Source organism: Rhincodon typus, chromosome 2, assembly GCF_021869965.1.
Source record: "Rhincodon typus isolate 14 chromosome 2, sRhiTyp1.1, whole genome shotgun sequence".
Classification (NCBI taxonomy): Eukaryota; Metazoa; Chordata; class Chondrichthyes; order Orectolobiformes; family Rhincodontidae; genus Rhincodon; species Rhincodon typus.
In genome coordinates, this window is record NC_063333.1 from 47,494,673 (window position 1) to 47,513,421 (window position 18,749).

General features: G+C 40.1%; 1 protein-coding gene across 1 annotated transcript in view; it reads left to right on the plus strand.

The window, feature by feature from the left end:
- The first annotated feature begins 6,067 nt into the window (after positions 1 to 6,067).
- Positions 6,068 to 18,749, plus strand: part of cdk14 (cyclin-dependent kinase 14) — a 365,296-nt gene continuing 352,614 nt past the window's right edge. The window contains 2 exon segments of the mRNA XM_048607904.1: positions 6,068 to 6,751; positions 7,267 to 7,298. Coding sequence (XP_048463861.1) covers positions 6,661 to 6,751; positions 7,267 to 7,298 — 123 coding nt within the window. The 5' untranslated portion in view covers positions 6,068 to 6,660.

Below are 18,749 nucleotides of genomic sequence, written 5' to 3' on the forward strand. Positions count from 1 at the left end.
ACACTGGCTCAGCCAGCACTCATTGCCCATTTCTAATTACCATGGAGAAGCTGCTGGCGAACTGCCTTCTTAAACCACTGTAGTCCTTGTGGTGTGGAGATACCCAAAGTGCTGTTCAGAAGGGAGTTCTAGCATTTTCACCCAGTGATAGTGAAAGAACGCAATAAAGCTCCAAGTGAGAATGATATGTGACTTGGAGGGTTACTTGTGGGCACTTACATCCATCTCTTGCCTTTGTCCACCCTAGGTCACCAAGCTCAAGGGTTGGGAAGATACTGTTATACAGGCCTTGGTGAGCTACTGCAGTGCATCTTGTAGGTGATTGGTGGGGGGTGGGGAGGGAGGAAGGAAGGGGTGGTGGGGTGCGTGAATGTCAAAGGATATGAACAGTGTACCAATCGAGCAGGATACTTGGTCTAGGATGGTGTTAAGCTTCTTGAGTGTTGTTGGAGCCGCACTCATTCAGGCAGGTGAAAGGCATTCCAAAACACTCCTGACTTGTGCCTTGTAAATGCTGGACAGGAGAATAGACACAGGAGTATTTGTTAGATTTTGTCTTGTTGGAGGTGGTCATTGCTTGTTCGTTGTGTGGCAGGAATGTTACTTGCCATTTATTGTCCAGGAAATTGTCCAGGTCTTCTGGCATATGGACATGTTTCCATATCTGAGAAATCGTGAACAGTGCTGAACATTGTACAATCATCAGCAAACATTCCCATTTCGGACCTTATAATGGAGGGAAAGTCATTGATGAGCAGGTGAAGATGTTGGCGCCTAGCACGCTATCCTGAGGAATGCATGCGGAGATGTCCTGGAGCTGAGATGACTGACCTCCAATAACTACAACCATCTTTCTTTGTGCCAGGTATGACTCCAACCAGTGGAGACTTTGCCCACTAATTCCCATTGATTCGAGTTTTCTTGGGCTCCTTGATGCCATACTTGTCAAATGCAGCCCTCATGTCAAGGTCAGTCACTGTCAGCTCAACTCTGGAATTCAGCTTTTTTACTCATGTTTGGACCAAGGCCAAAATGAGGTCAGGAGCTTAAAGATACTGGCGGAAACCATACTGAGCACAAAAGAACAAAAAACTTTGTCCCACAAAGTCTTCACCGACAGATGATGCCTTTCTAAACTAAAAAGCTTTTGCCTCTATGCAGTCTGTATTCCTCTATTCCCTGCCTATTCACACATTATTATTTTAATTCTACTTACCAAGGACATTTCATGGCTCCTTTTAACTCCTTGTTTGAGTTCTTTCCTGTTATCTTTGTATTTTTTGAGACCTCTGTTTTTCTTTAGTTTCCTAAATCTTATATATGCTTCCTTTGTCTTTTTGATTAAGATCTCAATTTCTCTTGTCATCCAAAGTTTCCAAATTTTGCCATCCTTTTCTTTCATTTTCACAGGAACATTGCAAGTCCTGAACTGTAATCAACTGGCCTTTAAAAGATTCCCACATGACAGATGTGGACTTATACTCAAATGGCCACCCCAATCCATATTCCCCTATGGAGATAGCAAGAACTGTAGACACTGGAGTAGAATCACTCAGAGATAGCAAGAACTGTAGGTGCTGGAGTTTTTTTCTGTTGCCTCCTCCTCTGCGCTTTTTCCACCACCTCCGCGCCTATTTCTTTGACCGTGAGTCTAACCCTCCCTTTAACAACCCATATTCCTGCTTCCAACAAACCCCATCCCCTGGATACCACCCCATGGCCTCCTAACCTCCCTTGATGTCTTCATCTGAACTGCCGTTGTGACATCATTTGCCTAATTCTCTCCACCCCTCCCAATCACTCCAACCTCCCTCCCACAACAGAACGTGCAGCCCTCTGCTCCAACCCCACCATCGCCATCAAACCCGTGGATAAGGAGGCACGGTGGTGGTAAGGTGTACTGACCTCTACATCTCTGAGGCCAGGCGCCAACCCTCGGACACTTTCTCCTACTGTGCCCTCGATTATGACCCCACCCCTGATCACCAAACCATCATCTCCTGGACCATCAATACCCTCATTACTTCAGGAGTCCTCCCACCCACAGCCTCCAACCTCATTGTTCCCCAACTCCGCACCGCCCGTTTCTATCTCCTTCCCAAAATCCACAAACCTGACTGCCCTGGCCGACCCATTGTCTCTGCCTGCTCCTGTCCCACTGAACTTATCTCCACCTACCTCGACTCCGTTTTATCCCCCCGGTCCAGGAACTCCCCACCTACAAGACTTTCAATTCCCCGGCCTCCAACACCTCATCTTCACCATGGATATCCATTATCTACACCAGTATCCCTCATGAGGAGGGCCTAAAAGCCCTCCGCTTCTTCCTCTCCTGCAGGCCCAATGTATCCCCCTCCACCGATACTCTCTTTTGCTGAACGGAACTTGTCCTTACCCTCAATAAGTTTTTCTTTAACTCCTCCCACTTCCTACAAACTAAAGGGGTAGCTATGGGCACCAGCATGGGTCTGATCTATGCCTGCCTCTTTGTAGGATACATGGAACAGTCCCTCTTCTGCAGTTACATCGGCACCATTCCTCACGTCTTCCTCCGCTACATTGATGACTGTATCAGTGCTGCCTTGTGCTCCCATGGCGAGCTTGAACAGTTCTTCAACTTTACTAACACCCTTCACCCCAACCTCAAATTTACCTGGACCATCTCCGGTACCTCCCTCCCCTTCCAGGACGTCTCCATTTCCATCTCCGGTAACCATCTCAGCACCGACATCAATTTCAGACCCACCGACTCCCATAGCTACCTGGACTAAACGTTCTCTCACCCACCCACCCTCCTGCAAGAAAGCGATCCCACACTCCTAAATCCTCCGCTTCCACTGCATCTGCTTCCAAAACAGAGCATTCCACTCCCGGACATCCCAGATGTCCCACTACTTCAAGGACCATAACTTTCCCCCTCTGGTGATTCATTATGCCCTCCACTGCAGCACTTGCATTTCCCACACTTCTACCTTCAAACCCCCTGCCCCCCAACAAAAATAAGGATAGAGTCCCCCTGGTCCTCACATACCACCCCACCCATCTCCACATCCAGCTCATCATCCTCCGCCATTTCTACCACCTGCAAAGTAACCCCACCACCATAGAGACGTTTCCCTCCCCACCCCTATCTGCCTTTCATAGGTACGCTCTCTCTGCAACTCCCTCGTCTGCAACTCCCCACTAACCCCACCACCCCCGGCTCTTTTCCCTGCAACAGCAGGAAGTGCGACTCCTGCCCCTACACCTCCCCCCTCACCTCCATCAAAGGCACCAAACAATCATTCCAAATCCGACAGGGATTCACCTATATGTCCTCCAGCCTGGTCTACTGTATCTGTTGCTCCTGATGTGGTCTCCTCTACATCAGTGAGACAAAGCTGAAACTCGTTGACTGACTCAGGGAGTACCTGCGCTCTGTACGCAATAATCAACAACACCTTCCAATTGCCAACCATTTTAATTTGACCTCCCACTCCCTGGGTGACACGTCCATCCTGGGCCTCCTCCACTGTCACAATGATACTACACGTAAACTGGAGGAACAACACCTTATATTCTGCCTCGGAAACTTACAGCCCAATAGCCTCAACATAGAATTCACCAGTTTTGAAATCTCCCCACCCGCAGCCTCATCCCTTGTCCAAACCTCCCTCTCATCCTCGCCTCCTTGACCTGACACAACCAGTCTATCTTCTTTCTCAACTTCCACCCCACCCTTCCCATGGCCTATCTCCACAACCTGCATCCATCTATCACCATCCCACCTCCCTTACCCTAGCCCCACTCCCTTCCTCCTTGCCAGACCTGATGAAGGGTGTAAACCTGAAACATTGGCTTTTCTGCTTCTCTGATGCTGCCTGACCTACGGTGTTCCTCCAGTTCCACACTGTTTTGACTATATTCCCCCATTCCTGCCTAATATTGTGGTAATTAGCCTTCCCCCATTTGAGTACTTTCACTCGAGTAGTACTCTTAACCATTAGTAATTTTAAACCTACAGAATTATGGTCACTGTTCCCGAAATGCTCCCACACTGAAACTTTGATCATGTGGCTTGGCTCGTTCCCCAATACCAAGTCTGGTATGGTTCTTTCCCCACTTGGACTGTTTCAAAAATCCTCCTTGATGCACCTAACAAATTTGTCCCAGTCAATGTAGGGGAAGTTAAAATCACCCACCACAACTATTCTGTTGTTTTCACATGTTTCCATAATCTGTCCACATTATCTGTTCCTGTATCACCCACTGGCTTTTGGGAGGCCTGTCGAATAAACCCATCAAAGTGACTGCACCCTTCCTATTCCTCAGCTCTACCTATATGGCGTCACTGAATGGGCCCTCAAGATGGCCTCCCTCCATGAAGCTATGATATTCTCCTTTAGCAATAACGCAACCTCTTTTAAATTCCTCTCTATCTCAATAAGCCAGAGACCCAGGTTGAAGACCTAGCTGTTCCAGATTTATGTAATAACATCTTTGAACAGATTGATAAGGAAATATATTGGGAGAAGAACAACATGAAGCCAAAGTTGTCTATTTTTACTTGAAATTCCTTTGAAGACTGAAATGGATACAAATAGTAATGATGTTCTCTAGAAACAAATGCAACTTAGTGACAGTCAACTATGTGGGGTCATAATGCTTTAATAGTATAATTGTTGGGAAAATTTTGAACTGAAGCATGCCTGATGCAAACACTCATACTTGGCTGGAAGTACATGTTGATAACAGCCCAAAAAAATTCAGAAAGGTTCCCTCTATAATGAAAACATTGTGAATTTTTAAAATTCAATTAATGCCTTGATAAATAACTACTAGTACACCCTATTTATTGCAGATTTGATAATAAGCCTTTGTTTGTATAATTAAAGAAAACCTTATTAGCATTTAATCAGGAATGAAGAATCAGATAACAAAGGATGACGAGATTCCCCAGGATATAAAAAAAAATGTGCAGAATCCTGGCCTCATAGACACTTACAGATCGAAAACCTTATCCATGTCAACTGAAAAGCTTTGATGCTCCGTGGCCTACTTAACCACTTTATGATTGAATTACGATGTTGATGATGAAGTAATTTGCAGCCTGGAGGAAATGTTGCCCTTGTGAACTTTCCCCTAGTCTACTCTCCCATCAGTTCTGTGATGCGGGGGGGGGGGGGTGAGGGCCCAGAATGACAGAGTACAATTAGTAAACATCCTCGTTACGTTTTCTTCGGTATACACTTAGAAAAACAGTTTGAAGTTCGCCAACTTTGAATATTATCAGTGTATCTCTTTCTAAGACGAATAAATCAGACACGGAAGTTACTAATTAAAAGTCAGATGAAAGAAAATATCGCAGTCAGTATGTGGAGATATGCTTTCCCCAACATCCCCCTTCTAATTGAACAAAGAAACATTAACTGCCACCTTATCAGTGAAAATGTGACCTAATGTAGCTTCTGTGTTAAAGCGAATAAACTTAAGTTTGGAATCGTTTGATTTGTTTTGAAACATCAGATGAAATGCCCAAGGCGGAGGGCGGACCAACTTGAAAGAAAACTAATAGAGTGAGTATGAGCAAGAAGAAAAAGTGCAGGAGCGTGTTTTCTTGCTACTTGTGTTTATACAGTTACGGGGAGCATCAGCATCATTAGGTAAGCAGACAATTTAAATCTGTCCTATCTTAAGGATGTTGTTACTATGTCGTTACCAGGCTGGCTGCAGGCTACTTTCTGAGAGCTGTAATTTTTATTCAAGCACCAATGTCGATAGCCGTGATGTCATCAAGTTAATGAGATTGGGCCATTCCCCAATCTAAAACAAATAAATGGGAGATGATTTACAACCGAGTGCTTGGGTCTGGGAGGTTTTCTACACAGTTTATTATGAACACAATTTTTAAATAAAATATAAACACTCCACATCTATTTTAAATAAATCGTTTCCCATTTAATTAGGTAGTAACCCCTATCGTTTTCAGCTGAACAATGTTTCTCCACTGTACCAAACAGTTCAACAACAAAAAAATTGAGAGAAATATCTGGGTGGCAACCAACTCTTGGAGCCTGCATCTTCGGGGGGGGCGGGCTGCAGAATGATTGACGTGCTGTCGGTCCATAGATTGGGAGAAGGGCTGTGGAAGAGAGCCAATCGGGAGAAAGGGGATGGGTTTTGGTGTACCGGAGTGCCTCTGACTTGTGGAGAAAATGACAGCCCAGCTTAGTGAGGCTGTGAGAGGGTGAACTGCCTGTTCACTGTTGGTTCAGAGCTGACAGTGGTTATCACTCAAAGCGCAAACCTTCCTCTTCGCTCTTTCTTTCTCTCCCTCTCCCTCTCCCCTCCCCTCCCGCCTTCTTCGAAATACAGAAGAATTGATTCCAGCGCCGCTTATCTTGGTGAATTACTTTGTCTTAGTGGCGTGCCAAGAATTGTCGAGAGAGAGAGGGAAAATCTCGAACTTGTAGGGAAAGAAAAACGCCGAGAGGCTGTGAACACACTTCCTGCGTTTGACAGGAGGATGGAGGGAAGCCTTCAAACTTAAGCCCACTGTTTCGTCTCTCACTTGCTGCTATTTGTTTTAAAGGGGGAAGGGGGAACCCATATTTTGATTTTCGACTCCCCATTCAGACATTTACCGAGAGAGAGGCACCAGATTGGACCATTCTGCCGGAGATGTGTGATATGATTTCAGAGCAGTCGACTGAGAAAATCGGCAGAATGAAAAAGTTGAGAAGAACTTTGTCTGAAAGTTTTAGTCGTTTGGGTGAGTGTATTAATTACTGAAGCTTTTGATCTTTTAACCACTTGGTGAAATGTAGCCTTTAGTTTCGCTTTCTGGAAAGTGTGTTCATTCTTTAGGTTTAAAAAAATGTCCATTGACTGTTAGTTTTTTTTTCCTCTCCCTTAAAGATGAACACTTTCACCGTGGTAAAGCTAGCTGGCGCAGTTATCACAGTGTTCGCTTCTGTGCGGTGTTAGTTTTATAAAGCAAGCTGCTGATGTATTCTAATATAGAAGAAACCTCCAAATATTCAGAACCTTTTGTGCATACTCTAATCTGCAGTACCGCTAATAAAATAGCTTGCGTTATTATAAAGACACTTGTGCGTAGAAGAATTCCTTTTTTTAAAAAAAGTCCGAATGGAGGTTTTCTAAAAGCTCTGCTTTGCCCATGTGGGTAATGGGTATAAAGTGAGTGTAGGTACTTGGATTATTGGGAAGTTACTCGCAAGCTAGGCATTAATTTACCTTATGTTTCTATTTCTCTTTTTGTTTAAGCCTTGAAGAAAGATGACAATAACTTCGATGAGGTAAGATACACGGTTTAGATAAACGTGTTCAGGTAAATTATTTGCAGTGAAGTATTGAATAGAAAACACTGTTTTCTTTTGGGACACTGTGTAAGACGTTATCCTTTATCCTTGTGACCAGAATTCAAACCTAGATCAAACTCTTTTGGCAGTCTGAAGCTATGTTAAGTGGATCCTTGGAGGATTTTTATTTTGTTATTCAGCACCACCCCACGTTTTACTTCTTGAGCATGTTGAATATAATACATTGGTCAATTTGAATGTATTTTATGAATCTCAATGTAGTTCCTATTTTTGTAGTATAATCAAGGAATTGGAAAGATTTAACATTTCTAGACCAGTCTGATTTGCAATGATAATATTGGTGCTCTGGATTCTAAGACCTGTATTAGTCATGGTTTATAGAATCGATTTGTGGGTGAAACTAGGATTAACTGTGAACTGATTGATATAAACAAGATATTTTGAAGGCTTAATGGGAAACTGGGTTTTTCTGTGTGTGCTGTTGATGTCCAGCTGTCCATTCTGTTCTGGGAGTGCAAAGGGTTAAATTGATTCAACACTTCTGAAATAAAAGCTTCGTCTGTGTAGATGTTGTGCCACCAATCCTCATTCATTGAAAAGTTTTACAGTAGAGATATTCGGACTTCAGCTGTCTGATAGAATTGTTACTACAATGCCTTTGGACAGTAAAATGAACTTGTAAATTATCAAAATATATCTAGATATATATTTCATCTTTTAAAATAAGAACAGCTTGTTTACTCAATGTGAATAAATATTTTAAGAAAGAATCAACAATTTTCACTAGAAGAATCTCCAGAAGAGAGCAAAAATATCCTTTCTTGAATAGGATGGAAGTTATGGCAACATTCCCTTATTGTTACTGCTCCTAATTTCACAATGAAGGCACTTTCCTGTAGAAAGGAAACATACAGGATGGGGTTTAATTTGAATTTTTTTGATCACATAAACATGCTATGTTTGCATAATTTATTGAATTATGCAGTGCATCAACTGTAGATATGAGGATAGCATTAATGTATTCATGCCTTGTGAAGGTGGTTTATGGCACTCTCCCTTCTTACGTTTATTTCTGGAATTTACTGACCACTGAGACCAGCTTCAAACATATTTATCTGTTCTCTGAGAACTTGGTGACTTTCTCCTGGATAGGGTTAAAGAAGATACATAAATAGCATCTGTTTTGGCGTGATTACAGTCCTAGAGTGATGAGGTTGTCAGTAGATGCCTGGTATGCAGAGTCAAAACCTGATACTGGATCCAGGCAGGTCTGTAGTACTCCAAGGTAATAATGATTGATCAGTAACCTTGGTCGGTTAATGGAACCTGTAAGGCTCGCTATGTTTCTTTTGAGGCAGAATTCTTTGTTCTCTGCTTTAGATAACCCTGAACCTTGATCTAAATAGATGTCGCTATTACTGATATTCATACAATTGGCAGCTCTTTTGGATTTCTCAACTTTAGTTTCATTCTGGTACTGGGGACATAAAACCAAAAAAAAAATAATCTTTTTTGGTTGTTTTGTTTTCTTTAAAATATATAGGTGGTGATTCAGGGCAGCATTGTTAGGACAATTTCTCCCAATCTGAAATAATGACCCCATTCATTTGTGATATAACTCAAACTGGTTTTAGATGCAAAAACTGTATAACACTCAATGTTCCTTTTAACAAGGAATTTTTATTGGTGCTCTATTAATAGCTCTAATGTTGCAGATGTTTCACATTATAAATGATCAAACTCATTCAAATATCACACCTAATTTATCATGTGTTAATTAAAATCAAATTTGAATTTGACTGACTTCTATTATGAAGGTAAAAACTTAAAATGTTGAAGTTACATTCTTGTCTAAAAAATAAATGCTGCACTGAAAGGTTTTTTAGCATTCTGCTGCAAATCCACAAAAATTCATTGGCAGAAAAGCACTTCGTTCAATCAAAATTTTGCGTTATACGACAATGGAATGTTGCACCAGCTGTTTCTCTACAGTTTCTTCAGCTTATAATTGTGAAATGACTTAGTGTTTAATCTTTCTTTCTTGTGGTTTTAATAAATGTTGGGTAAGCCCAGAGTTGATTTTTCACTCCATATTTTATTGGACACATTAAGAGTAGGTATGGTATGTCACCTTTTTTTAAAAACAGTTACTTTCTTTACAAACTTTTTAAACAGCAATCATCTGTCCACTCATTCAAATAATTAGTTTTTGCAGAATCAGTATGAAGCAAGCAATGTGTTTCAAAGCTTGTGCAATATTTGGAGGTAATAGCCAGCATTACAGAGAGATTAGCAATGATTCCTTCCTTTGTTCTAACAAAGCCATGAGTCGTGGCTCCTTTTTTTTTCAGTAAGCAAACCTGAGAGAGAGTGTGATTATAGTAATCGGTATTTCAGATCTGTACATTCTTAGTTCACATGACAGATGATCTGTGATGCATTCGAGGAAAAGAAACTTCAAAACAAAGCTGTTCTTGGTTTAGTATGTGGAAAAATATGCAAATCTGGACAGCATGAAAAATGTACCCACTCCTAGGTCTTGCACTTGGTGACTATAGCAACTTCCCACTGAAAATGACTGTCAGAAGAAACACAATTGGGGGGGTAAAATCCTGCTTTTAATGTAGCTATAATGGTATGTTAACATATTTTATATGGCAAGCTATGAATGCAGCATGAAGAAATTCAGCTATTGGTATTTTTGCCCACATGTCCAATGTTGGAGTGCAGAATATTTGGCTGTAGAATTTGAATTATGTACCTTTTTTGGGTTCATCGCCTCCATGGTGAATGTATGTTTTTTAAAACAAAAAATTGTAGTCATTTTAACATTTGGTAGTGTTATCTTTTTTAAATAAAAGGCCCATGCCAACAATACCTCTTTTAATGCTGTGAAATGCTTACCAATACTGTGGTTTCAAGCTCTCTCTTGATCTTGAATATGCTTTGGAAAAGATGAGTGACCTATTTAAAACTTCAGGCATTCTTTGGATTAGTGTGCTGTTGAATTTTGTATTGATGGTTGGGGAAGAGTCTTTAAATGGGTTTCACCGTGTAGGATGATGTTTTGGATGGAATACTTGTATGGTTTCTGTCAATTAAGGGTTATTAGTACATGGAGGACATTGCAGTTAAAATCTTTGATAGACTGTGGAAAGCAATTGGTATAATGAAGGAAGTTATTAATCATATTTCAAAAATAAAATCAAGACAGCTACAATAGTGTTCCACTTATTTTTCAATCATCTCTACTTTGTCATTTGTTCTGCAATACTGTAATATAATCAAAATATTCTATGAACAGCAGTTTTGTCCATTCCACAGATAGGCCCACTGAGATGTGTTTTGAACACTCTGGGTACACTTTCTCTATAATCATGATAGAAACTCCAGCTCTGAAGTGGAGATTCCCATGAGCCTGAAATGAGTAGCTATGTAGCAGCATTGGAGAAATTGTGGGTGCAGTGCAATATATGGGTCACAAAAAGAGATTAAAAAGAAAGTTGCTCAAGAGAATTTGCTATTAGTCTCTTTGATAATACAGAATTTAAGTATTTCTGAGGGGAGGCGGGAAAACAAACAAAAAACACCCATGCTGCCGACGGCTTTATCTTGCACTCAAAGGAGAGGTGCAAGAATGCCAGCAAAACTTTATACTATGTGAGGAGGGTGCTGATTGGTTAGTTAAGCTTGGTTATACGTGTTGCCATAGAGAACAGTTACTTGGGCCAATTTTGGAATTAAATGAAAAATCTTGATCTGTTTTCCCCTTCCTTGCAGAGGATGGGTCCCACCATATAAAGGCATGCAATATTCTAGCAAGCATAAATGAACCACATTGTGCATCCTTACAATCATTAGCTAACTAAGACAGATAAGGATTGGCTCAAACTGGAATAAAAGGTGTGCAGTGCTGTGATGATTTAATAGTAGGCCAAAAGTTTGAGAAAGTATTTGAAACATAATGAGGGGGAGGAATTGGAGCATGAGGAGAAAGGTAGGAAAATATTTAAAGCTGGACAGGAATAACTGATATAAATATACAAACAGGTAAATGGCTTTGGAGGGTGAGATTGGAGATTGTAGGAAACAAAGACAGGACGGAAGATTTGAACAAGTGTTTTGTATCAGTGTTCATGGCAGAGGATACAAAAATCGTCCTAAGGTTAGTATTAAAAGGAGGGGGGAGGGGTTGGTGAACTTAAATACAATGGGGAAAATGTAGTGGAAATTCCAATCGTACTTAAGGCTGAAAAACCTGATGGCCTGCAGTCTAGAGTCTTAGAAGTGGCTGCAGGGTTACTAGACGCATTTGAATATAATCTTGCAAGATTCCCTAAGTTGTGGAAAGATCAGAGTGGATTGGAAAACTGCAAATGTGGCAACTCAATTCAAGACAGGAGGAGATGGCAAGCGGGAAACTGTACCCTAGTGAGCCTGATATCTGACCAGAGAGCATTTATTGTTTCAAGGTAGTGGCAGGTCAGGACATTTAGATAATCCCTGTACAATCAAGCACAGTTAGCATGTTGTTTCTTTTGTCAAATTTTTTTTTTTTGGTTTTTTGAGGATGTAATAAGTAGGTGGCTAAGGGGGAACTAGTAAATGTAGATGGAATCTTGTTCAGCCAGTGAGAGCTATGCTGTCTTTTTCAGGGAAGGCCCATTGAATCTAATGCCAGTCAGACACTGGCAAGGCCAATAGTGGGCCTTCAGTTGGAAAGCAGACCTCGAGGATGGAAGTCCTGCCCAGTGATAAAGAGGTTGCCATCCTTGAGTGGTCATTATTCTGGTGGGATGGGAAGGTCAACCATGAACACTCCTGTCCCAGGTGCTTTATTCTGATGGAGTTGGGAAAATGACAAAAATGTGGGTACTGTACCATCCTGCCCAAATAAGTGCCCCTTCTGCGTCCAAGCTCTCCATTTATGGAAGCAAAAGATCACACTCGCAATGAACTTGCATTTCCTAAAGGTCTTTAAGTTGGCAATATAAAGAGTCTATACACAAATAATATTTGATACAATACAGTAAACAAGTATATTCTACATTGGGAACTGACTAACGGAAAAAGGGGTTGGCTAAATGGATCACTTGAATTGAAAACCAACTAGTGGAGTGTCACAGTGCTAAGTGCTGAGGCCTCAACTATTTAAGATCAATATTAATGACTAGAATAAAAGGATCGACTGTTTTATTCAAATTTTACTGATACGATAATGGGCAGGAAAACCAAGTGTGGGATGCAAAGCATCTACAAAGGATAGGTAAAATGAGTGGGCAAATATTTGGCAGACTGTGGGAAATATGAAGTTGTCCACTTTTTTGACAGAATAGAAAAGCAGAATATTTATTTAAATAGAGGCTATAGAGGACTTGGGTGCCCTTTGTATGTGAAGCACAAAAGGTCAGAATATAGGCAAAGCAAGTAATTAGGCAAATGAAATGGTGACCTCGATTGCAAGAGGTTAGAATGTAAAATTAGAAAAGTCTCTTGTTACGACTGTGCACAGGGCACTGGTGAGACCACATCTGGACACATTATATGTCATTTTGGTGATTTAAGGTGGGAATTACTTGCATTGTAAGCAGTTCAGAGCTTCCTTTTGGAATAAGGAAATTATTATGTAATAAAAGGTTGAGTAGTTTGAGCCTTAGTCACGGGAGTTTAGAAAAAACATGAGGATAATATTACTGAAGTACCTTAAATCTTAAAAGCCTTGACATGATAAATGCTGAAATGCTTTCCCTTCTGGGGGAATCAAGAACTAGGGTGTATATCTTCAAAATAACAGTACTCCTACTTTAGACAGTTTAAGAAGAATTTATTTCCTAAGGGCCATTGGTGTTTTGAATTCACTTCCTTGTGAGCAGTGTGGGCTGACTCATTTGAGTAGATGCAAGGCTGAGTTTGACACTTTCGATTGACAAAGAAGTCCAGGTTTATTGAGGGTTGACTTTAGTAGAAAGAAAGTGGAGTTAAAGACCCATTCAAATAAATCATGTTTATATTGGCTGACAGTAAATGTGATGAGCCTCTGACGGCTCTTCCTTCATGTTCTTTTATCAAGATGATTAAGAAAAATACAAACTTTTTTTTGAAAAGTTGACTACTCTAGCTTTTGATTGTTCCAAACTATCATCACCCTCTTTTTTTTTTACTTGCAATAAGAGATGATTTTAATTTTGATATCATACAAATTCTCTTTCTGGCAGAAACTTTAACTGTCAGTTTCAAATGCTACATTTTTGTTTGCATTGTTGTTCTCTTGTTCCTTGGTATCTTGATTTAACAGCTTAGAGACAAATACCATTTGCGCATCTTTCTTGAAGTAGTTTTTGGGGTCTAGTTTGATATATGCTTCACTAATTCAGGACTCGCAGTACAAACTCTAAGTTCTGCTTAAAACAGATTTAAACAGGTAGAGCTTCATTTTGGGAACAAATCATCTGTTCAGAATGATGTGTGACGATACTACGGCTTTGAAACATGCATTTTGTCCTGGGTTTGTTTTTAACATATGAAAAGTTGTGACAGATTCTGAGCAGTCTGCTCCAAAGCCAATAACTTTTTAAGTTGGAACAACAGAAGCAGCCTGAATGGTTAGGGTCAAGCTCACACAGAATCAGGATTTGTAGTTTTAGTTTTCAGCAGTTGCTGGAGTCTTGAAGCTGGATGTGAAAGCTCTGATTTCTCTGTCATAACTTAAAGCTGGGGTTCTCTTCCTGCTATTAGAATTGCAAGTGAGCCAATCCATATTACTGAATTTGCCTTTGCCAAGCATGTGGTTTATGGAATGTTACTATATTAGAACAGTTACGGTTGAATAATTAATCCATTATTCACTGTTAAGTTTTTTTTTCCCAATAGAGATAAGCTGTTCCAATTTTTTCTTTTATTTTAACAAGTGTATGAATAAAACGTGTTTTGCTTCCAGACTGGTAGCTTGACCAATCCAATTGCATATGGAATGCAACACCTGGCACTCAGCTTTTTCTGACTTTTAAAAAGGTGGTTTCTAGGCTATTTTAACAACATATTTTGAGGGGGTCGGTCTGGTCCATAACACATACTGCAGTTGTTTAAACAATACTGACTGATCAAAAGTTTGCTGGAAATATTAAGTGAATTTCCAAGTTTGATAAATGTCCAGTCACCCTTACAATGGTTTTTCAAAGGCACTTTTGAAAACAGGAAGTAGCTGTTCCTTTCTTTAGCTGCTGGCAAACTTAACTGTCTCCTAAAAGGAGTTAAGCTTATTCCTAATACAGAATCATTAGATAAGAATTCTTAACTGTAGACTAGTGCATTTTCCAGTGGAAGTTCAGAGCAATGCTTTGCCATTTTGTTTGCTATTTTGACCCTTTGTTTAAATGGATCAGCACTTGATGATTGGCCCTCTTCTGGTCGTCTTCAGGTAATGCTCAGCATGAAGCTAGAGCAATATCTATCAACGTCCAATGTTTCATTAGAAGTTGCTGTCTTAAACATATGAAAAAATTAGTCTTTTTGGAGCATTATCTGGTAGGCTTTGAAACATTTGCCATGCCACTCACTTTCAATGATTTACAATGTTCTTTTTGTTATTTATAGTCATTGCATTATGTTCTCTTTGCTCTTACCTCTACATGTCTTTTTGTGCACTGTCCCTTACCCACACTTAAACCTCTTTCAAAATTCTCGGCATTTTAAATCTGTCAATACTTCCACTTCCTGACCAAGTCATTTGAATCTTGCCAATTACTTTGTCCACCACAGTCTTCTCCAAAAAAGCAACTGTTGTTCTTTAGAGTGACATAATTGACCCCAATTATGGTGTTCCTTTTCTTTTTACAACTTTTGTAACTGTCATCAAAGGTTACTTTGTCCAATGTAGTTGACTTTTTTCCTCTGCAGAATGCATTGTAATTGGAGAGTAGCCAACCTCAATCCTGCAAAGGAGAAAGAATGGCATTACTTGAGTGCATTTTTTTTTGAGGGTGGGCTATAAAGGAAGAAGTGCAATGGAGGGATGTCCTCCTGTGTTAGTAGAAAACTATGCCCACCCTGCCATTTCTGCCATAATTTCCATGCAGAGACATAACTACCTACCAGTAATCCTTCAAAAATGGCTATAGACATTTTTTTGGATGCAGTTGTGTCATCTGCATGGACACTTGTAGTCAGCATGAAAAATAAACTGAAAATTCCAGTTGTAGTACAATCAGTTGTGTGGCATTGAGTTATCAACTGCCACCTAGCAGGCATTAAGGGTCTTATAGGTAAGGTGACCTAGAGTGGCAATCAGGATAACCTTCTTTCTTGTGGTTTGCTTGCTTAAAGTTGCGAATTTTGTACTTGAACTGCTAACCAAATATAGGTTCTATTTATTTGGATGTGGATTACTGAGCAGGCAGATGCATGCCACAAAGGCTCAGCATCTATTGTTACAAGAAAGCACTGCAGTCCACTGTGTGCGGAATGGTTGCTGGTCACATGCTCCACATCATGTTTCCTCTTAGTGATATTGCCACATCTATTACCTTATCATAAGTAGCTTGGGAAAAGCTCAGCAGGTCTGGCAACATCTGTGAAGAAAAAGCGGAGCGTTAACATTTCGGGTCTGGTGACCCTTCCCCAGTTCTGAGGAAGGGTCACTAGACCTGAAAACATTAACTTTCTGCTTTTTCTTCACAGATGCTGTGGACCTGAGCTTTTCCAGCAACTTCTGTTTTTGTTCCTGATTTACAGCATTTGCAGTTCTTCTGGTTTTTGTCACCTTGTGGTTCCATTGCCACCTATCAATCAACAAGTGGTAAAGTAATTTGAGATTTTGTGGGAATGGGGCAAGAGGTTAAGGTGTTGAGTTTGGTGTGTTTCAGTGTTCCTTCACGTGGTGAGATAGTGATTAACTCCAAGATTTATTGTGCCAGACAGTTAATTAGCAACTCTTGCAAAGACTAAAATATGCATTGACATTTATTGGTGCTTTTTACAATTGATGGTAAACACTTTTTTTTTATTTTACCCCTTTTCAGGCATTTACCATTGGACAGTAGCACCCTTTCCTAAATTTGCACATTTTAAAAGATATTTGGTTTAGTGATGGACTGTGACCTATTTCCTTTTGAAAGATTGTTGCAGTATGGGATTGTCATTGTGATGAAAGATTGTTGGTACACTGTCTTGGAAACAATTGGTGTTTTGTGTGCTTGGCTACCTAGTGTTTTTGACATTGCTGAAGTTATTTGCAAGGGGTAGCTTCCTTGCCCATCATTGGCCCCAGTAAGTTAATACCAAGCCCAGTAGATAGTAAGAGTACTGTGTAAATGAAGTTAACTGCATTTAAAGTCAACAGGGCTTTATTTCCCTAACTGACTCCTCATTTTGGAGGAAAAATTCATACGCTTGTGACCTATCTTATAACTTGAGATATGCTGACTTGTTCCAGAATGGTTTTGGGATAAATTTTTGATCATGGCTGATGGATGAAATAAGAGATCTGAATAACAGGATGGCAGATTTTTTGAATTAATTAACAAACATTTTGGACATGGGTTTGAGAGGAGGACATCGTATTAGTATGTATGTTTTTGAGTCACTGATTCTTCTGTGCTAATCACAAAGTTGAATTTCAATTTATTTTTAAATGTTTCATACTAAGCCTGAAGCAGAATAGTTTGCATTCAAAATTTAATTGTCTGGAAAAGTCACTTACTGTATCATAGAGTATTGCATTTCATGTCTAGCTGATGTAAGAAAATAAGTGTAATTCTAAGTACATGATTTATTTCAATGTTTTTCAGATTAATTTGTTACCAAAAATCTTTAGTGATCAGCAATCCCTCCAAGATTGTAACGTGGATTTTCATGAACAGCAGTGTAACAACTTGACTAAGTGTCTGAAAGCCTTTTTAAAAGGAACCTGCTTTTCTGGTAGAAAAGCTGGACTGTGGTCAGTAATGTCAATATTATTAGATATGACTGTAAAAATATCCCTATAGCAACTAAGTAGTGTAGTTTTAGGGAGAGGAAGAGCTGAAGGAATGTCAGCAATCCCTTGTGGCGAGTGCACCAAAAATGTAGGGAATGCAAACTGCAGACAATCTTTCAACAGTTGCTTGTAACTTAAACTCAGCAAAGCCAGAAACGCTGTACTTTTCAGTTCCCTTTATAATCATCCTTACAAACCTCTACCAACAGTGTTCTTCAACCATGTTGCTGGAAGGTGCACAGTGACAGTCTGAGTATTGCTTTTCTTCCTAATGATCTTTTTGTTCTTGCATTCTTTATGGAAAGTCCATATGTTGGTGCGGTTGTGTTGGATTGTCATCACAAATCCATTCTGTAATGCAGATCATTTGGCATTTCAGTGAATAGACCACTGTGTTGGTCTAGAACCTTCATAGCTCCTTAAGACTAAAGCAAACTGAGGTGAGTTGTGCCTGTGTAGGGACTGTCTTTTTTTTTCTTTTTAAGAAACTTCTGAAATGAGAGCTGTTTTTTTTTTTTAAAGTCAGTATCTTGGGAAGGATTCTGCAGTTTGGAAAAACTGGTGATCTGATCTCTACTGAAACCATCATGCAAATAACTATTTGAACAAACAACAATTGGAGTTTGAGTTGCAGATGATTTTGAACCAGTGTGAACACTGCTGTTGTTAGCAGTGAGAAGTTGATTGCATGGAGTGGTGATCAGTGATTGATGGACATACCTTTTGCCTGACAATGATAGAGAAGCTGGTTCTTGGATAATTGAGCGGCTTGATGCTGGGAACAAATTAGAATGAGAGAGACAGAGAGAGAGAACTTGTGTTCAGTCCCTGCCCAGCCTGGGAGCAGTCTCTGTTCTCTATATTGTTAAAATCCTACTGTAACCTTGAAGAAAACCAGTTTCTTTCCTGCAACGTTTGTAAGCTGAAGTTTTTAACTGACCAGTCAAATTGGCCATCTTGTCTTTCCAACCAATCGCAGCATCTGCAGAAAGCTGACTGGAGTAACATGCAGACCAGCAAGAGTAGTCAAAATGATCATCTGACCAACAGAATCTGGGAACAAAGCCTACTGAATTGTCTTTCCAGGTTTCTTCCCCTCTGCTGTTGACTGATATGCCTGTTGGTTTGCCTGTATGTGAAGGGGGTTGCTTAAAATGGAATTAGTTTTTAAATTACTGATATTTGCTGATTGATTTATAACTGTTTACCTGTAGGCAGACTGTAATTACTTCCAATAAGTAGTAAATCTTGTTCAGTACAGAAACCTAGTCCATAGTGTGTCTGAAAATTGGGGAACTTTGTATACTTAAAACATCATGAGGTTTGTGATGACTGGTGGAGTAGTGGGGCTTCATTTCCAGTCTGCTTCCCCAATGAATTGTAATGCAAATGACAGTGATATTTAAGGAAATAATTTCTTCCCCCACCTTGTTTTTCCCCCCTCCCCTCAAAGA